The sequence below is a fragment of the Chiroxiphia lanceolata genome, chromosome 1, assembly GCF_009829145.1.
Source record: "Chiroxiphia lanceolata isolate bChiLan1 chromosome 1, bChiLan1.pri, whole genome shotgun sequence".
Classification (NCBI taxonomy): Eukaryota; Metazoa; Chordata; class Aves; order Passeriformes; family Pipridae; genus Chiroxiphia; species Chiroxiphia lanceolata.
This window is the reverse complement of record NC_045637.1, coordinates 105222708-105244066: the sequence shown is the minus strand read 5'-3', so window position 1 is coordinate 105244066 and position 21359 is coordinate 105222708. Positions and strand designations below refer to the sequence as shown.

General features: G+C 37.5%; 1 protein-coding gene across 2 annotated transcripts in view; it reads right to left on the bottom strand.

Annotated features, from left to right (window-relative positions):
- Positions 1 to 21359, bottom strand: part of CNTNAP2 (contactin associated protein 2) — a 1030565-nt gene that overhangs the window by 46993 nt on the left and 962213 nt on the right. For both annotated transcript variants that reach the window (XM_032681831.1, XM_032681841.1), the window contains one exon: positions 16980 to 17073. In XM_032681831.1, coding sequence (XP_032537722.1) covers positions 16980 to 17073 — 94 coding nt within the window. The remainder of the gene's footprint in view (positions 1 to 16979; positions 17074 to 21359) is intronic.

Sequence of the window (21359 nt, the reverse complement as noted above, 5' to 3'; positions counted from 1 at the left end):
TATGGCTTTTAGATTTTCTGGATCATTGCTAGACCAGATTTACAATACAGATCCAATTTACTTTCAGTATATTCAAATAAAGGGCCTTAGTTTGAGATTTTCATGCACTTATCAGGACTCTAAATCTGAAATACTGCCATGGCTGAAAGCTGATGTGTTATTTATCATCCAAAGAGAAATAATTGAAAATAACAATTATTTACAAAACAAATATTTTGTGAGGTTTAGGATATATATTATCCAGACAACAATAATGTCAGTAGTAACTGATTCCACACTGCAAATACAAAAACCAGATCCAATTGAGAATGAAATTCACGTCTTAATTACTGGGATATGATGATCCAAATGACAGTGATTACTCCCCAAAATGAATTTCCAGAAATCTGCTGCAAGAAAGAAAAGTCAACTTGTCATCGCCTGCTAGGAAGCCAATTGTTCTTTCACTGCAGCACCTGTTCAGCTTGCTGTTCTGCAAATCAGTGAATTCAGGACAATCAATCAGTGCAGTTTTGTCTCTACAACACTACGTTTTCCTTCTACGGGGTACTAGTATGTCAGAGAACAGATTTTTCAAGAGATAAAAGGAAAGCAGCAGCCATTATCTGTTATAGGGAACATATTAATGTGATAGTCATTATATACACACACTTCCTAGTTTTATTTGCCTGACAATTATTTTCACGAGCTAAAGTTAATCAGTACACTAAATTTCTTCTGCTATTCTTTGTCTTTGTTCTGTTGCAGTGCATCAGAGGTAAGTCTCTTGCTTCCTGGTGTTTCAAGCACCTTAGCAGAATGCTGAGTCTCGAGAAGTTTGCCCCTCCTGATGGAAAGACATGCCTAATTATCTATCCAAGGAGTGGAGACTGTTTGCAAAGGTCAACGTTGCTCAAGCAACTCACACAAGAGCTTTGTTTCTGTGCTTAAAAAGGATTTTAGTCTTTAAAACTGTAAACCAGGTTGACTCTATAAATAGAAGATAAAAGAGGTAAGAAAAGCGTATCTATAATATATATGCAGAGTTCATAAAAAGAAACACATTTGGCAGTAAGACAGGGGTTTGCTGCATAATTTCCTGTCTTGAGTCAGAAAGACTGAACTCCAGGGATCTCTATGCAGTATATTGAAAAATGCAGAAATTAAATGTTCCTCCTGATTAAAAGTTTAAAAAAAATCTTGAGTTTTATCGTATTGAAGAACTCATTAAAAATAACTATTTGATATCCTGTTTAGGAGAAATTTATCTCCAAGACTGACAATGTAGAACATACTTGGAATGAAAGAATGCTTATAAAGCTCCTGTGGTGCCTCCACAGCTCGTACCAAATGGGCAGCGTGTTTCCTTGGTCAGTCAGAAGACTGCTGCTGTTGTCTTGTTACTACTGCAGGTTTGTGCAACTACAAATGGCATTGTGCTATTTTGAATTGTTTCTAAAACTCTGGATCTCAAATCCCAAACTAGCAGACTGGTTTATTTTCCACTACATCATTCTGTTTGACACCACAAATGCACTGCACAACTGCCTTCAAATCCTGCCAGGAGAGTCTCCAGCACTGTCTGTCTCCATCCTATTGAACATATGCTGCCTCTGTAACAAGTTTATCAGGACAGAGACTAGCTGATCATGTGGATATTTTAAGAAGCCTTTGGAAGCCCCCTAAACAACCTGCTTAAAAGGCTTTGCATGTGCAAAACAAAGTTGTAACCAGGGAGGCTTGGATTAGACAGTTGCGTGGGTCATGTCCCAGTTGTACAGCAGGAAAGCAGGGAAGTAAAAACAGTAGGTGAATGTGTAGGGGACACAAAACTGTGAGAAAGTCTCTATTTTTATGTCAAATGCTGATCAGGCTGTGAACCACTCAAAATAGCATTGATACAATGTCTCAAAGTGTAAGGAAGAGCAACATCTGCCAAGACTCAAAACCAGGCCAATCCTACAGTAACACAGGGTTTTCCGCAAATGCAAGAAGCTTTTATTACTGATGTTTCACACACAAAAATTAAAAGTCACACTGCTGATGAGGAAAAAATTAAGCTATTGTCCAAAAGCAGAAGCAACTGGGGAGGTAATGAAATGACAACCCAGGAAACACAAATATTCTTCCAAATACTTCCTGACTGTCCAGATAAAATTCACAGAACAGAAACACCTCTGGTTGGCACACTACAATATGAAGACATTATGAAGACAATATGAGCACAATCTACTTCATTTGGAGTGCCTGAAGTCTCTTGACAAGAACAGAAATGCTGCAGCTCCATGTCATGAAGAGATTTATTTCTTGCTGATTTTTGTCCTTGGATTGGGGCCCTCAAGAAGTATATGGACCTCTTGGATTGAGTCCAAGGAGGACCATGAAGATGCTCAGAGGGCTGGAGCACCTCTCCTTTGAAGACAGACTGAGAGAGCTGGGGTTGTACAGCCTGGAAAAGAGAAGGCTCTGGGGAGACTTTAGAGCAGCCTTCTGGTACCTGAAAGGGGCCTGTGAGAGAGCTGAGAGGGACTTTTTACAAGGAAATGCAGACACAGGACAAGGGGGAATGGCTTCAAACTGAAAGAGGGGAGATTTAGATTGGATACCATGAAGAAGTTCTTGACTGTGAGGGTGGTGAGGCACTGGAACTGGTTGTCCAGAGAAGTTCTGGGTGCCCCATCCCTGGAAGTGTTCAAGGCCAGGCCAAATGGGGCTTTGAGCAGCCTGGTCTAGGTGGAAGGTGTCCTTGCCCATGGGAGGGGGGTTGGAACTAGGTGGTCTTTGGGGTTTCTTCACATCTAAACCATTGCGTGATTTTATTAATGCCTTTTCAATTTCTAAAACAATGCACTGAGGGTAAAAAGGAATAAAGGATTATGATGAGATACCAAAGAGAAGAAAATTAGATAATTAAAGACATTGTTCCCTTCTCCAAGGAATGAATTTATTCTTTCCTGTCAAAAGGGTAATTTTGAATAAGCTGGCAAAACATTGGATCCAAATCACAGACCCAACTAGAAAATTAGATATTTAATTAATACATAAAGAAATGCATGAACTGTAAAATCTCTGGAATGGAAGAATATTCAGATAAGATTTCACTGGAAAATGAGAAATAGTATTTGAATTGATAAAGAAGATGCAGTGTTAATAAACTGAACGCATGCACACATTCTAGGAGGAAATCAGTTTCCTTCTAGAATCTGTTTGGTATAATTGTATTTGAAATTATTTCTAGTTTACATATTATAGCTTATATATTAAAAAACTATAAAAATAACCACATAAACCCCAACCTCTTTAAGAACTAAGATTAATGATTAATATTGAGATTCTTCAAGATTAATGTGTTAAGTAGGTTTCAGTCACAAAATGCACATTTTAAATTATTAGAGCAGAGAAGCCAAATCCCTGCTGTTCTAAGGTGCTAAATCAGTTGCAGTATGACTAAGAGAAGGACACCAGAGAATTAATATTAAATGGAAAAACCCCAAGACAAGAGGAATCACGGCAAAAAGCTCTCCACAAAATATGCAGCGGTTTTTGCTAAGTCAACTTAAAAAATACAGTTTTTAAGTATAATTTGATGGCTTATCTGGAGTAAACCTTATGGTGTTTAACTAAATATTTGACCTCCCAGGTCACAGGAGCTTTCTGTTCAAGTATTTGATGCTGGTTATATGATAGAGGTCACCACCTATCTGTTATGGTTTCCCATTCAGTGTTTTCTCCCCACCCTCCTTTTTCACTACTGTTTTTCCACGTCCTCTTTATTCTTACTTCAGTTTTTTTCTTCTTTCCTGTTTTATTCAAAATATTATCATCAGTTATATCTTTTATTCTTTTCTATGTCTACCAGTTCCCCATCACCTGTTTCTTTTTTTTTATTATTTTTTTGGTGGTTTTTTTTGTTTGTTTGTTTGTTTTTCTTTTTTGTCCGAGTTTTTATGGTAGTAACACTGCTGCTTTCAGATATTTCCAAATCACAGTGATCAAGCACTTAGAACAAATGGTTTTCTTCAAGACTTTAAGCATCACAGGGTTGGTTAAGGTCTCTGGGTCATGTGGATTGTTAGACTGCGGTGGGGCTAAAAGATGGTTGTTGTCAAGACACCCACCTCACACCAGAAGAGTTCTTCACAGAAATCTGGAAAAACTGCATTATTTGAGAAGCCTCAGGAACTCCAAGAACATATGCGTATATGAGAATTTCTGTGCTGGGAAATCTTAGTGTTGTTCATTATGATCTCCATGTTGAAATTAACTGAAGTACTAAATCCTCTAAAATACCATAGGCTTCCTCCCTTCTTCAGTGCACTGTTATTGATCAAAACAGTTTGATTTAAGCTGAGGAAAAACCAAATCTTTAATGATTGTTTTGCCCTAAAAATCTTCGCTTCTCTTTCTACCCATACTTCCCCCCACTCTGAAACTGGTAAAAAGAAATACTTTAAATATTGCTGGTAATTCCACTGTAATAGCAAGCTTTGTGATGCTCAAACATCTGACAGCATTAAAATGCACAGAGAGCATGTAGTAGTCTGACACATCAACAGATGTACAGTGAGGCTGAAATATTCTGAGTATGCTAAATTTATTGGGCATAACATTTAGCTGTGTGTCTGTTAATGTAGCCAAAGCGTGTTCCAGTTCATGGCCTGTGCAAAGCTGAGTTTAATTTCATAGTCACAGTGGTGAGTTGTCCAGGATTTCTGAATGATAGGCAACGTGCACAGAGTATCTGCTGGGCTGCTGGGTGGATGCGAGTCAGAGGAAGAGCTGGAAAAATGGAACGTGATAGGTGACCTTTAAAAGTAATTTGTCTCTTTCAGCAGCTGCCAAGCAGGTAGGTACACATCTGTGGAAACTCTTTACATAGACAGATGTAAAAGGCTGTATTTAAGAGTGCTCAGCACCAAGTTCTGAAAGAGGAGCTGAATACTGGCAACAAGAAATCCCCAATTCCCTTTAAAAAAAGGGATTTTTGCAGATGAGTCCATCTGAAAACTAGAAAATATTTAAATTGGTATTTTTTTCATTTCTTTCCTCCCTGTCTCCAGTTAGTTAATAACATGAAGAGTTTGATTCAGGCAGCAGTCTAGATAATAAAAGTGAAGCCTAGATTGATATTACAGGAGTTAAGAATGTAGGAGAACCCTGTCCTTTTGTCTCAGAAAATCTGTGACAAGTTGATGTGTTTGCCTTAAAAGGCTGGCTGATGCGTTTGTTAACCAGTTAAATAGCAGTGAGGTTGGTGGTTAGAGCTGAGGATTTCTGTCAGCTGCTCAAACTGAAGAGGTCGCTGCAAGGGTAGCAGTGATCACATAGCAGTGATCATACCATCCTGTTCATCAGCTTGTCCTTGCGTATGGAGAGGGAGAGCAGCGTGTCACTAGTTTTGTCCATTATACTGAATTAGTATGACTAGAGGTCCAAGAAGATGGAAATGTGCCAGCCCAAACCTTGATGCCCTCAGTTTGAGACCTATGAAAGCAGCACAGGCTGCAGCCAAATTGTCATATGCTCAGCCTGGACAGTTGCTGTGCATTTTGACAGATCTGACTTTGTTAGGGAACAGAAGCCAATCCACACTAATTAAGAAGCAGATGGGTGAGGTATATATATATATATCTTATTTGCTCATTTGTTTGACTTGTGGTCAGGTGGTAAGAACAACTCAAAGAAACAAGAAAAACTGGTACCTCCCATGGACAGCTGATCAAGTGCCATTTCCCTGTATGGGAAAGCTGTACTTTCCTCCAATCTGGCACCACAAGACCAGGACATCCCTGTTTGATGTACAGGCATCTGGCATAAACCAGCTTTCTAGCTTTTCAGCCCTGTTGATTTGTCACCACTGCTTTGTTCCCTACATCTGTTTTTCTCACAGCTTCTCCCATGCCACTCCTCAGTTCCTTTGGCTCTTCCTTTCTCCCCCCCCCTCCAGAGAACTTGATATTCAGAAAGCACCCCTGCTGCTTAATTCTCACAGAAAGAAATTTGTTTAACCAGTTGATAATAATTTCTACTTATTTTTCAAAACATAGACATGTTTAACCATTTCCATTTGAGTTCTGGAAGAAAAGAAGAAGAGCATTTCCTCATGCTAAGAGCCTGGAGAAAGGCGACCTGCAGCACTTGACCATGCTTTACTGATCACACTACAGCTTTGGGTGCCTGGGAGCCTGAGGGCTACTGAAATGTGTAAGAGCAGAGGGGAGAAGGAGCTGGGTCCAGAGCAACAGAGACACAGCACTCTGAATCCAACTGCAGGAACAGGGTGCAGCCTGACTTGAGTACTGCTGAGATAAAATATGCCTGATGCAAATTTATGCATGAACTGGAGCCAGAGGGAAGGAGGGAGGATAATAAAGGCAGTCGGAGGATGAGGGCGGGAGGAAAAGGGAGATATGGTCTAGGCAAGAAGACTATAACAAGTGTGTATATGAAGAAAACTCCCCAAATTTCTTTTACTCTGAGGAAAGCTAAATCGACTGAAGCATTACAATGCAGTACAATTTTTCAGTAGTAAGAGGAGTCCTAAGCTTGTTGCCCTCAAATGGAGCTGTGGAAAAGCTCAAAGGCAGACAGGCTGGGAACTGGTGACAAATTCAGGGGAACTGGTGTACATGAGAATTTGTATTTGTCTGCCCTATACTATGATTTGACTTATGTTTAATTTGGCTTTTAATTTGACTGAACACATTATTTTGACAACTGTGTAAAAAGTAAATTTCTTGAAAAAATTAACCATCATAGGTGAGTCTTAAGGGAGAACTGGAAATGGCCAGCTTGGAAGTGATAGAAATGGATTTGGGGTGTAGGTGCCATGCACACAATTGAAAAGCCACAAAACCAGTGCAGAGAGAACCGGTATGCAGCACTGTTGGTAAAGGAATCACACTGGGAATAGAAGATGGTGTCTGAACACTGTGATAAACACCTTACTAGATAATTCATGATTAAGGAAACAAGAAAGAGAAGATATCTAAGTCTGAACACAAGCTGGGTGTCTGTCAAGCTCACCATGTCCCACTCTTCCTGTTCCCCACTCCCTCTCTGATTCCCTCAGAATAAAGTGAAAATGCAGTGCAGCTCTTAACATTTCTCATTGATTTTTATTTTCCTGTATGAGGACAGGGTGCAGCCCATCATTCTAATTCCAACAAAAAAGGTCATTCATAAGTATCAATGCACTGTTTTCAGTGTATACCTCAGCAGAAAGGATGTGGCACACCACAAGCAATACCCAGGTACCAGATGCAATACAAACTGAGCTGCCAGCCAGGCATTCCTTCATCCCTGGAGGGACACTATTGCAAAGTCAAGATAACAGACTTAAGCAATTAAGATATGTTCTATGCATTAATGGAGAGAAATCTGTGGAGTCCTGCAAGCTTGCAGGTACTTACTAGAGAGCTGCTGCATGGACTTCTTTCTCAAGTTAAAGAAAGCACTGGAAAGTATGCCAGTTTAAAATGCTATTTGCTTCAGCTGACATAAAGCTACAACATCACTTAAAAATACTGCCTTCTCATTCTGGCGTAGAAACTCGTCAAGGTCATGTGCCTTGTGAAATGATGATGTCAGTTCCTTTGCTGCATGCAAAGTGATGTTTGGGTTTGCCTAAGAGAAACTGTTTAAGAAGCTGTATTTGAAGTTTGTGTCCCTCTATTTCCCTTGCAGCTTTTGCAGTCACCAGTACACTTCTGTACTTCTAGACTCAGATCAGTTTCAGCCACTGATACACGGCTGGTTTTTCCCATATGCTCTTCATATAAGAGGAGGGGTTATCAGAGAGTTCAGTAGCCTTTGCATGTCCTTCATAACCTTTGACTCTCATCCTGTGATGCCAGGAAGTCAAATTTGGCTACTATCTAATTAAGTGCGTATTTTTGTCTACATTTAAATTAGAGAGAAACTTTAGATGTTACCTATGAAAAATGTGAAGAAAGTCTCTAATTCCTGGTTTAATTGATACATAAATAGTAGTCCATGCACAGTTTCATAAGTCACATTGTCGACTGTATTGCAAAGAATCTCATGACAAAGTTGTAAAGTTGTGAGTTTATTCCTGTTGTAATTAAATGAGGTATTTATGAACTAGTCACTGTACTGCAGATTAAATAGAGTTTTATTATGGCATCTAAATCTAAGGATCAGTGACTGTCATGGTCAATGGTATAACACTGCTACTAATATGTCAGATTTAGTATCAGAATAAACAACCAAGTTGCAGCATGAGGAGTCATTAGTGATATCGACTGTCACTGTTCAGCAAGCTCTTTAAAAACCATGCTGTCCCTAGTACTGTACTACACTATCCTATCCTATCCTATCCTATCCTATCCTATCCTATCCTATCCTATCCTATCCTATCCTATCCTATCCTATCCTATCCTATCCTATCCTATCCTATCCTATCCCTGGTACTATAAAAGAGCCTTGAAACTTCTAAAATTTTTAAAAAACATTTAAATAAGGTGCCATATTTTAAGACCAAATAAAGAAAAAGAAAAAAAGACATGACGGAACAATTTCGAAACCTCCATCACATAGCACACCACAAAAATACTTTCCTTCAGAGAATCAGCACCATCTTTCACCATACATGCCTTTTCAGACCCTGTGTCTTAGTGAAAAATTTTTTAGCTGTTTTAGTAGATATCTCCACTGAAAACTTGTGAGGGCTCAGATCGTTTTCCATCTTTACCTTCAAAATGTCTTCTACTATATCTGATCCAGAAAACAATCTGAATTACTAAATGAAAACAATTTGTTTCATTTCCTTAGATATAAAACTTCTCCCATTCAACAAGGGGCAAGATTCTTTCTTCCCCTCTTTGCTGATTGACTGACATGCTTCAGCTTGAAACTGTGTCAGTCTGAAACACAGCTGAAATATGTTTCACCATATATAAAATGGCACATGAAAAACACAGGTGACGCAAAAATCTAAATAGAGTGTATGTTTGTAACTCATTACTGGTGACTGTTTGAGTTGCAGCAAGCAGCAGTGCTGGGTTTGGGGTGACTGTTTCTCTGTGTCTTCGTTCTAAGCACACAGTAATACAATGCAAATAACCAGGGACAACCACTTTATGACGAGTGATATTGGCTCTATTGCTAGGGCAAATTTTAAGAGAGGTCACTGATACAACTTCATGTTGTTATCTACAGCATGAATGTAGCTGAAGCCATTGGAAATCACACAATCAATCTTTTGAATGAGTTCCTTCTCATGTTCATGACAACTAATAGTGTTTAACTGTTCCCTGAAATATGCAGATGGAGAATATATTACTATATCTATTAGAAAGGGCTTATTTAAAAAGTGTATATATAACTTTAAAATTTGCTGGGCAGAAACACTTGGAAATAAGTCAGCAGTTAGGTTTCGGTGCTGTAAAGTAGCCTACAGTCAAAGGTCTGGCTAAGCAGATTTTTTTTTTTATGATAGTGGGAGTTAAGCAAATTATTCACCATGAATAATTTAGCCTATGAATTTATAGTTCTATAAAAGATTCTACAAAAAGACTATCTTATCTTCACATTTTTCATATGTTTGAGGAACATGTGTATTTTACCATGTCTTGAATATACTTTTGCAGAACAGGTTACTTTTTCTTCTGCAAACAGCAGCATTGCAATATAGACTTACTTTACCATTCTTTATAAGGTCTACTTAAGTCTGTGGATCAAAGCAGTTTTTAGTTGTGCAAAGATTATGTTGAGCCTTTCAGCTGAGATATATTTCATCCTAAAAATCTGGACAGCTTAAAACCTCATGGACAGGCCCAGGCTTCTCTGAGAGAATGAAACCTGTCCAGACCTAAGGCAGCTCTAAGCCCTAGAGTGCAAAGGTGCATTAGGGTAGTACTTTGATTGTATCCATGGTCCTACATTCCTTTTAGAGGTTTATTATTTCTGGCATGGTAGCACATACCATGAAATTCCTATCTAGTTCATACTACAGAAGATCTCACATCCTTTGCTCTTCCCAGATTCTCTAGAAATCTGAGCAAACTTTCTCCAGGCTCTAGGACACCTCTGGTGCTTCTGGCATAAGAGGCCATTGCAGATGAGAAGAGAGCACAGACCCCTTCAAATTATTAATGATGGGAATGAAAACTAGTATTACAGCTGTGGAGGGAGAGCGTTGACTTGATCCCAGTGATCTTCTAAAACACGGGACGCAAGTCACTTTTGTCTGTCTGCAACTTCTCTGAATCAGACCACAGACTTGCAGGCATACAATTCTTTGGAGAGGTTATAAACATCTGACCAAAGATGAGAGTTTCAATTGCAATATTTTGGTCAGGCTACAGGTTGTTTTTTTACAAGTGTCAGATAAAACCCGAGCTTTTTTTCAATTGTCAAACAATGAATGAGTTTTGAATTAGACATCATTTCTTTACCTGTCCTGACAAGGAACAGTATGTAAAAAATCTGCACCCTCAGCCCAAACAATCTGGCCAGAATGATGTTTCTGTAGCTATTTCTGATCTAAAAATTAGTGCCTATTCACATTATTTGTGAATGTTTTATATCTAGAGCCATGGGCAGAAGTTGACCAAGTTAGGTAAAATAATGTAAAATTTTAAGACTTGTGCCATGGCTTAATAAAGGCAATTTTTTGTCAATTCTGTCTGTTATCTTAGGGGACTTCTAATTTTTTTATTTTTCCTTCAAATATACTTGGAGAAAAATTATAAGGTTCTCTGCTTTCAACTTTTTTTTTTTAATATATTTTACAAGCCTTGATGGTGCTCTGGGCCCTTCGATTTTGCTATCTGTGCCATTATAATTTTATGGGGCCAACAGCAAGTTTTATTGATATCCTCATCCTGTTCAGTTCCTCTCTTTGACCCTTTAAAGCAGCTGCATTTGAAATAAATTAGTATTAGATATTGCACTGTACAGGTGATATAGTTCCTGTCTTTCTGTGGTAGGGAAAAATCGTATAATTACGATGTCACCTCAACAAAATACAGAAGTTAGGAAAAGGTCTCTCTAATTTCTGAAGTTTAAGTTTTCAATTTATTCCATTACTTTTAAATAGTGTTATCACATGGTTTTAAATGTCAGATAAGACTTGTGCAAATAATCAGTTCAGAATGGCACTAAGTAAATTAAATGTTCTTACAATCTCTTTTTTTTTCCTTTGTTTCCTTTTTTTTTTTTTTTTTTTTTTTTTTTTACCAGAGTCAATAGATGTATACTTTGGAAGGAACTCTAAAGGAATGGGATAATTTTCTCTGCAAGATCCTGCAGAACAATTTATATGAAACAATTTTGTGATATTAAAGCACGAGGGAAAGAACTTAATAATTTAGGAATTTAGGAGACTCCTGCATCCTGTTACAGGCTGGTATGCATGCTAGAAGACCATAAGAAAAAAAAGGTGGTTGACCTTCTGGAGTTGTTGACTGCCCACAGAAGATTTGAAGGCTAGTAATCAGTGAAGTCTTCTCACACAGAATAGTGCGACAGGAAATGAAAAGGCAGTTGCCAGTAAAAAGTATGAGATAGGGCCTGAGGGAGGAAGAATCACCTGAAAGTTGAGAGTGAAAAGTCAGTGGGAGGAAATGACTCCGTCTAATTTTTGGAAGAGGAGAGCTGGTTATACTTATGACAATTGTGATTACCATAGCATCTAATTTAGTCCAGCTTGTCTGGGGTCTACCTTCTGCCTCTCTGGAGCTGCCAGCTGGACAATGCTGCAGCAGCTGAATCCCACAATATTCTGAAAAATGGAAAGAAGATGCAGCATGTATGCTGAGAGGCAAATGGCATCAATGGATATTCTTGGTTTCTCTTCTCCAGTTCTCAAACAAAAGATAAAATTCACTTGGGCTACTCTCATTTCTGCCTCAGAAGTTCTGGGAATTCAAAGTGTTTATCATGTCCCTTGGATGGGAGACTTGTAGATGGGAAATGGTGCTTTCTGAATGGGGCTTGTAGGTAGGGTTTCTCAGAGAAACCAGACAGATAAAAAAACAAAGGTCTGAAACAAAAGAAAAAAAATACTTTTTATTTGGTTGGTTTTTAACTAGAAGAGCTTTGGAACATTTCCACCTTTACCTGAAACACTTCAAAGAGTGAGTTACCGACAGATAGGCAGATCTGAGACCAGAGAGACAGACAATATTAAATCCCAGAGCTGTTTCAACCAGGCTGATAGTATTATATAGGAGCAGCAGGACAAGGAAAATTGTCCAGATGTTATATTTTTGTGTGAGAACTCATATGTGACTCATGGAGGGGAAAGCACGTTTTTAATATTCAACTGCTATCTACTGTAGGAGGAGGGCTCCTAATTTGACAATATGTATTCTCACTGAGATTACAGTACTGAATGTTAATACTGGTGCTCAGAAATGAAGCAGCAGGCATTTACTTTGAAGTAAGTTAGTGGAAGAATTTTCTGCATGCTAGCTATTTTCTGCTCATTATCAGTGAAAGTAGGCTAGGCTATCCTTCTCTCAGACTGTCTGCCTACACTGTAAGATGAAGGAGAGCAGCAGAGCTCAAGCTCTGGAGCTCTGACTGCCACACTGCTAACATATATAATGAAGTGTTAACCTCATTATGATCATGAAGTAGTAGTAGATGCATGTCAAAGATGTGCAGGAGAAGAATACTTTTGGGTTATTCATGACCTATTTACAGCTCTGCACTGTTTTCTAGGATCCAAATTTGAGAGCTAAGGAAAATACCTTACAGTATCAGAGATCTAATTCTAAACTGATATTTTGGTTCAATGTTTTATTTGATTAGAATTAATTTCCCATCAGATGATGTCAATGTCTAGCAGCATACTCAAACTGAGCACCAATTATGACTATGTCCTTTACAGAATTTTTTTATAAAGGCTATCAAAGCCCCCTTTTCAATGATGGTTAATTTTCTCAAAGAGATGAAATGTTCATTCATCAGCGTGAAACAAACCCTCTAAGTGATAAAACTCTGGAGTTGTGTGCAAAGATGAACACTGAAGCTGGTTTTGAAAGTGTGTGATAGCTTTGGTAGGATGAATTACTGAGATGAATAGGTGAATTTGTAGGTCATTGCTGTTATTCAGCTCCAAGTGTTGAAGCATCAAACTGCCAGGTTTGTTCTACAGAAAAGAAAGTATCTTATCTAGGAGTAAAGAATTATTACCTCTTGGAATAATTGCCATTTTCCCTGCTGGAAATTCAAAGGATTTTGAACTTTTGCCTCCTACTATTCAGTTGCTATTTGTGGAGAGATTCCATTAAAAAAAAAAAAAACGCAGTTTTTATTTCTATACTTTACCATGCGAGCAATGTAATTTATCTCCTACTTTTTTTGCAGTATTTCTATGTTCTCTCCTTTGCACATTTGAAACTAATTACTCGGCTAGATGTAAGATGGTGTTACCTTCCATCAGTGCAAGGTGGTGAATGTCACAATGAATCCAGGGAAATGTCTCCTGACCAATTATATTTTCACCACATATCCCGGTAAAGAAACAAAGAAACTCCAGTCAGGGAACAATAAAACATCCTTACATTAGCACCAGGAAAAAACCCCACATCCAGAAATGGACTTTCTACCACTATTTATCAAGGAAACTGCCTTTTAAGAAAAGAATCCAGGCCCCTGGGGTTGATTTCTAGGATCTCTCTTTAGCTGTAGAGTGATGGCAGCTGCTTTGTAAGAAGGAAGGGAGACCTGAAAGGTCCCTTTTGGCTACTCTAACTGGAAGTACCTGAAGACCACTAGCTTGAGGTAGAGACATAAACAGAGCCTACAGAGATTAGCTGCAGGTACAGCTGTCAGTTCTGAAATTGATAACCTGTGTTATAGATGACTTGTATTATGTCAATTGTTTCCAAGTGGATATTTAGGTATTTCTGAAAAGATATAATTTAATTGCTGGAGACGAAAAACAGACAAGAAGCACATTTCCTTTACCTCCCTGACACTTTCTCAAGAGCAACTCATGGCTGATCTTGGTGTTCCTGTGGTCAATCATATATCCTATTAAGAAACTCTCAAATTATTTCTGTTCACCAGAATAATACTTTTACAAAAGTAGTGTTTAATTATGCGTAGCTAATTCTTTATGAATGCATATTACAACCAAAGAAATACTCCACTTTTAGTAATAAAGTACAGACTATGAGAGTACAGGTGTAGGTCTCCAAAAAGGATGTGAAGACAAACCTGAGTATTGCGTCCAAACCCGCTATACTTAATGGAAAAGTCAAACCTCTTCTCTCTTCCACCGTAGTAATGAGCTGCAAGTTCTAGCTTAAATGAAAATGTAGATTCCTGTCACATTGTCTAATTTTTGTTTTTTTTCTCTTTACAGCGGGTCATCCAGATAGCCAGCTTTCCCCTCTTGCCTTGTCTGTATCAGCCATTAAAGCCTAAGTGTATCTAAATAACAGATTAAAGAACTTCCTTGAAACATTACCATTACCTTTCATTCATTTTTATAAAACGCTGCATTTCTCTAGTGCTATTATTTTTGTTACTACACATGCACGTAAAACAGGATTTTTCCTTCGTTGTCTCTTTCAGCTTTATTTCACTCCTCAAATCATAATACAATACCTGAATAAGAATTATATACTAAGTGCCTTTATCTCCAGTTTCCCAGAAGGTTAAAATTAATTTATATCAGTGTTCTCCAAGCCAGAGAACAACTGCATTTTCTGGCAATTATTTCAAGAAAGCAGAAAACACCTCAACCTAAAGAAGAAGAAATTCTCCCTGTTTACAACTGCAATTCAATTACTTTTTTTTGTTGTGCTTTACAGAAAATATTATGAACAGTTATGAGGCAACATTTTATTAATCAACTATATTGTTGTAACGCCTAGAGCAGAAAGTGATGTTGCATTGGAGTAGGTGTTGTACAAGAGACCATTTCTGATGGGCAGCAAATAAACTATCTGCAAATAAACATCTGTGACAGAAGAAGCTGCTCCTATGCAAATAACACTAATAAAAATGGAAATAAGACAGATGGAAGATCAGTTTCTTAGTAAGATTCTTCCAGAGTGTTTTTCAAAAACCCATCTGTCTTAAAAAATAGGGCCTTGCATTCATTTTTGATGACAAATGAGAATTGCATAGTATGGGAACAACAGGAAGTGAATGCAACTGATGCCAGACTAGCAGTGAAATGGGAGGCTACTCCCATATTGCCCATTTAGAGAATGTAATTGCAGGTGGGTACAAATTGTAATTTGATCTATGTATCCAGATCTTCTGTTGGTTTTACTCCCTCTGGGCCACTAAAACATGCCTAGTCGGTATGATGGGACAATTAGAAGCTTTAAAGATACAGAATTCTATGTCTACTTTGCCCTTCAAACTGCTGCACTTGGGTAACCGTGTTAGCTGTGCTCTTCCCTCATTCAACATCACTCTGAGAGTTGCACAGTAGACATGGTCAGTTGCACAACACTTTTACATTGGGAAATCCATCTCTCTTCAGAGAAGTTCAATTTTTCTTTGGCAGAAAGAATAAAAGGATTTTTTGTGTGTTTCTTTCGTACTTTGGTACTGATATGTTCTTTTGCTTATTGTTCTTTTGTCTTATTTGCAAAGACAGTAACATAAGCAGAGAGGAAAAAGCAAAAGAATCATATTTGCAAAGTGCTAATATAATCCCATGCTATTAGAAAAATTAAGTATTCAATGCCAGGAATCCCATTCCTTTCCTGCAGAGTTATTTCAGCTTCTGAAGGCTCTTGCTGAAGTCTTCTGTCTCCTCACTTTGAATTAATGTATGAAGACGCCATGAGCCTGGCTGAGTCAGACAGTCAGCTCCAGTCCAACTGCTCTAATTAAGTGCGATGAGGTGGAATGCACCCTGTTTCCAGATATTGACCAAAGCCAGACTGCCTCATCTTTTGTAATATCAACAGAACTGACTTGGAGAGTACCAGAAAATAGTTCATGACTCTTTTGCTGACCAAACGTTTTGAAGGATTTTCATTTCCTCTTTCACAGAAGTTCAACATGTTAAATTCTAAAAACAAAACAAATGGAAAAGTGTATCTTCAAAAAGGCACATTAGCTATGTGGTCAAATACTTTTCCACTTCAAAAATCAGTGCATGGGATTCACAGATTAATATCTTACACCACTAAACAAAGAAAAATTTACAGTTTTCTGGATTAAACCCTCACTGAAGTTTAAGCAACCACTCTGTACAAAGTGCTTAGAAGAAATAACATTAACACCCCTTTATCTCAGAAAAGGGGGAATAAGCCCTCCTCACAAATTGTAAATGTTGGGAATAATTGATTCTTGACGTCAGTAACCCTTGAAATTCATGTAAGATGTCAGTAGCAGAAAAATTAAGCAATGGCATGTAGCATGGCCTAAAAATGAGTCCAAGTCAGTTTAAGATGCATCTATATTGCCTCTTGAGTTCATCTGGGGAGCTGGCCAGGAAGCTGCTGCACTGGGAAATAACCATGAGGTCCATAAAAGGGATAGAAAATATCCAGATGAGTGTTGCTGTAGGTGTCAGAGACTTCCAAAGGACTTCACTGGTGGGCCTTACTGTGAGAGAGTGGCAGTTCTGCTAGAGTGCTGAGCAACAATTATGCCACAGGAGGGTGCACTGGGATAAGAAAGCTGTCTGCATGGATAAAGGCATTATACAAGGTACATTATAACTTCACAGGGAACGATAATATTCCAAATAACTTCAGTATCTCCTTGTAGAAGCAACGGTCTCAATAATTTCCTTGTATTGCCTCCACCTAACATTGACAATGCAATGAAACTTCACAAATATGGTGTTGCAAGTGTCTCTTTGCCCATATTTTTTTTTCAATGCATGGCAGACAATCACTTATTTGTGTGCTCATCAGCCTATGTTATCAGGTGAACACAACCTCTGCTTTAGGTATGACTCCAATATAACCACTTTCTGGTCAAGAATGACATGTCCAGCAATTGTCCTACTGGACACACATCATTGTCCCAGGTATAAAACGAAATCTTACCTATAACTTTTCCTAGGAACAGTGCCTTTGGGGAATTGAACTGAATGTCAGATGCAGCTGGCAGGCTGTAACTTGTTGGAGGATAGTGATCAAGCTGGAGAAAGAGAAAAGAAATTATGAGTATTTTGAACTGATCTGCTTATTACAGTGCTACTGAATCAGGTCTACCTTATAGAGTTTATGCCGTCACTTACACCTCTCTCTGATACACTCTGCTTTCATTTTGATAAAGTAAAACCAACAGCAAATACCATTTCTTCCATATCTGCCATCTCCACAGTTCCCAAGGCCTAGAGAATACCTGCATTGGATTTTTTTTTTTAATTCTGATTGATGTAGAATCACATCAGTTTTGCTTGTGTGCTTCAATATAATTGCTAAAAATAACAACAGCATCAACAATAAAACAAATTACTATTTCCGTAGAAACAGATTTCCATTTGGGACCTATGTTACTGCTGATTCCAGATTTACATAGCTGGGAATTCAAGACTAATTCAGAAAATTCATAAAAGTCTTTCAGAAAAGTCATAAATTAATAAGACATACTTTTTGGCACTTCATGTTTGTTATTTTCTTGTTGAAAATATTGTGCTATTTGACGGTTATGACACCTACTGAAACATAAAAAATAAATTCAAGAGTAATCATCTTAGCTAAATAGTTTAATCTATAAGAAATGCATATGGTCCCCGATATGACACAACAATCACATTACATTAGAATTATTTCCCCCTAGTTTTTAGCTATTTAACAGAAAAATGTGAAGAAAGAGAGTAATAAAATGAATTGCCTATGCTTAGTAATAGTGCTATTAAGATAGTTTAATATAGATTAATAGAGTTTTGATGTTCGTATTTCATAAAGGTAAGTGGGGTGAATTTGTATCTTTGCTGTTGTTATTTATTTTTTCAGGTTTATGTGTTTATTATACAGGCTTAAATAGGACATAACAACAATAGTTTATCTTATTCTGGCCTTACCTTGTCGCAAAACAGGATAGAAACTCATAAATGTGATTTAAGACTTTGGAGGGTACAATAGATTGCAAGTAGTAGTTCTGGAGATATGGCAACAGTAAAGGACATTCAATATTTTCACATATTTTTTTGTCGTATTTCTAATTTAAAAATGTTATTATTGTGGATTATTTTTCTTTAATGGTACTGCAAATGCTCAATTTGGTGGCTAAAAGTAAATGAATGGCAGCAGAAGGAAGGGCTGAATTCCATGCTATCCTGGAATACTGTGAGCTCAGGTACTTGGAAAGCCTCCCAGGGTCATGAGTCTGCAGAGGCAATAATCTCAAAACCCTATAATAATTGGAGAAGAGGGGTCCTCTGTTTCTTGTAATGCCCCATAAAATTACAAAAGAGGTGTATATACATAGTAGACAGAAAGGAAAAATAGTCTCTGAAGATCACAAGAGATCTATCAAGTTTTCATGACCATAAGTGACTTCTAATTGATCAAACTAGTATTCATACTGATTATTTTGGGTTAAATATATGCAAAAACATAGTTCCATATTCTTACTCAGAAACTAAGAAGTTTCCATTTGTTCAGAGCATCTTCAACAGTTTTCCTAATATTTTTAATAAACAGCAGAAACACATGTTTTATCTGAAGTTAGAGTTATATAAATTCAAATTGAAGAGAGCTGTTTTTGAAATGGGGTAGCCAAGCAAATACAAAGAGTTAAAATACAAAATAGATCTCAACCTTAACCATAGCTGATTCCACTAAGTACAGACTCCAGTTAAGTGCTTGCTATTGGCTTCCCTGGTGGAAGGGAAATATGTGTTCCAGCATCCAACATTACAAGCATCAGACCCATTGTCAATGGGAACTGCAGGCACATCAGGTGAAAAAAATATTCCTTCCTTATTTCATAAAACAAATAGAAATGGCTCATATCTGTCATGGTATTTACCTTTAAAGTTAATTAACCATAAGGTTAATTTCATTTAACCATAAGGTTAAATGAAAGGCATAGGCTTTAGAAAGCTGTATTAGGAAAAGACTGGTGAACACATCCACAAAACCCTGACTGTCCATCCTCTCATATGCCAAGAGGTTAACCTATGTGATTTCTTTGCATGTGGTGGAATTATTTCTGATACATACACAGGATTAATCTCCTAGGTTTTCCTCTTATAAATCTGACTTAAAATAAGCCGAAGTAACTCTTATAAAATAATCTGGCGTACTACCACATACATTGGTATCTATCAGCATCATCAACATTTAGGTTCTTCCTTTTTCAAAATCAACCTGGAGCAATGTTTAAATGTTTCTTTTTATTGTGAGTTGGAATCTGAGCAGTGGTGTTGATCAGATGATCATAATTCTGATAAAATAAGAATAAATTATAATAATAATTATCAATCTATGATTTAACTTACCAGTGTATTGTGGGTATACAAAATCTGTAGCTATGGTCCAAGTGTTACTCCGTTAGAGAAACTTAGGAACAAGTAATAAAAAATCATCTCTGCCTACTGTACAGACTGCCTCTACCTGAGTACGCTAATTGTGTCTGCAGGACATACATCAAAACGAAAAGTCAATTTAAATGATGAACCTGTGTGAGCATTCACATGGACAATTATAGAATATCAAAGCCTGCCAGCTGTGGTGTAATGAAATTTACTTTGTCTTCAGTTAGCATTCGGGATGTGGAAAGGCCCTAATTTTCCTCATCTTGGAACAGGTTAGGCAGCAGTAATATTGGCCAGATTGAAATTAAAAAAAACGTTCTTCCAGTGACCTCATTTCCCCTTGGACTTCGCCGTAGCAGAGCATTCCATCATGGTGCAGAGGCAAAAGATCCTGCCACATGTGGGAATCAGGGACTGCAACAAGGAGACTAATGCTGTGTTACATTGTCTGCTCCAGCAGGTACAGCCAGTTTACTGCAAAGGTTTATTCGTTTAAACTGATCTCTTGTAGTGAGTGAATAATTGAATCTATCCACTCACATATATTTTCCAGATCTCATTGAAGTCAAGGAAAGATTTCAAAATGGGTTCGGCTGTGGACTATTTTCAGGGTTTAATGGCTGAAGTCTCAGGTTGTTTTGATTCCTGGTTAAAATAAATCTCTATTTAAAAACTGTTTATACTGATTTTCTGGGGCAAGCATTTGTGATCAGTGATAGAGCCAGGTTCTGTTCCACTGTCAGCTCCGGCATTTCTTTTCCCTCTTGTCCCAGGAGGATACCTATATTGCTTTCCACAACCAGCTTTGAGCTACACCCTTCTCTAATCCTGGCACCCGGAATGAAATGGTGCACCACAAGACAATAGTCAGGAAATAGTGAAATTTCTGTCCTCTCATTTTATTGCTTGTCTTTGTACTAAACTAGTACTATCTAATAAAAGGAATTTTTTTCCCTGGAGGCACTGAACCTAGGGTTTCTTTACAGGTCTGTGAGTTAAAGTACTATGCTGAATTGTTTCCAAAGTTGTATGTGACTGCCATCCAGTGGGTGCTCCAGTGTAAGCAGCTGGAACAGACCAGCCTGCAGTCTTAGCATGAAATACTAGCCGATCATTTTAATATAAGACGCATAATAAAAAAGGAATTACTAGTGTCAAATGATATTTGAAAAAAGTTATTACATTATTTAATGAAAATTAAATAGAACCTCTGCATACGCAGACGTTGATGTCATGAATTTGTATTAAATTACAGTTTTAAAATTATATTTTAGATTTTTCATTACAGCTACTTTTCTTTAAAAACTAATTAATTTCTTTTGAGCTTAATATAAACACACAGTGTGGCTTTGAGTGTTACGCAGATGAAAGTGGGTGGCAGTTTCTGAGGAACTTGCATTTTCAGTTCTCAAGTCACGTCACACCAAGGCAGACTGTCTTTATCTGAAGTTGCTTGGATTTAAGCAGAAGTTCAACAAAATGCTATTTCTTTTAAATTACTGTTCACTGAGATAATAAAACTAACCTTGATGGGAGTTCTGAGATTAACAGACATATCAATCTAAGGGCAAACATAAGGCCTACATCACCTTAGGAGTCTTGGAAAAAAAATATATACACATATGCATACATTATATTCATCCTGTGGATATATCTACATCTGTATCGTTTTCAATCCAAGTCTGTGTGTGTGCACTGCTATAAAGTTAAGGGTTTTCTTTATGCTGAAGACATTTTATAAAAAAATATTGTCAAAATCAAATGGAATAATATGCTGTAAGGCTTAATCTCACACCATCTGAAGTAAATACAGCTTTACTATTGACTTCAGTAATAGCAGGATAAAGAAGAGGATGTGTTATCATCATGATCAATGTTACTATTTCTCTTCTGCATTATTATGATGATTTATCACTTGTTTGAAAAAGCTTCTCGAGTC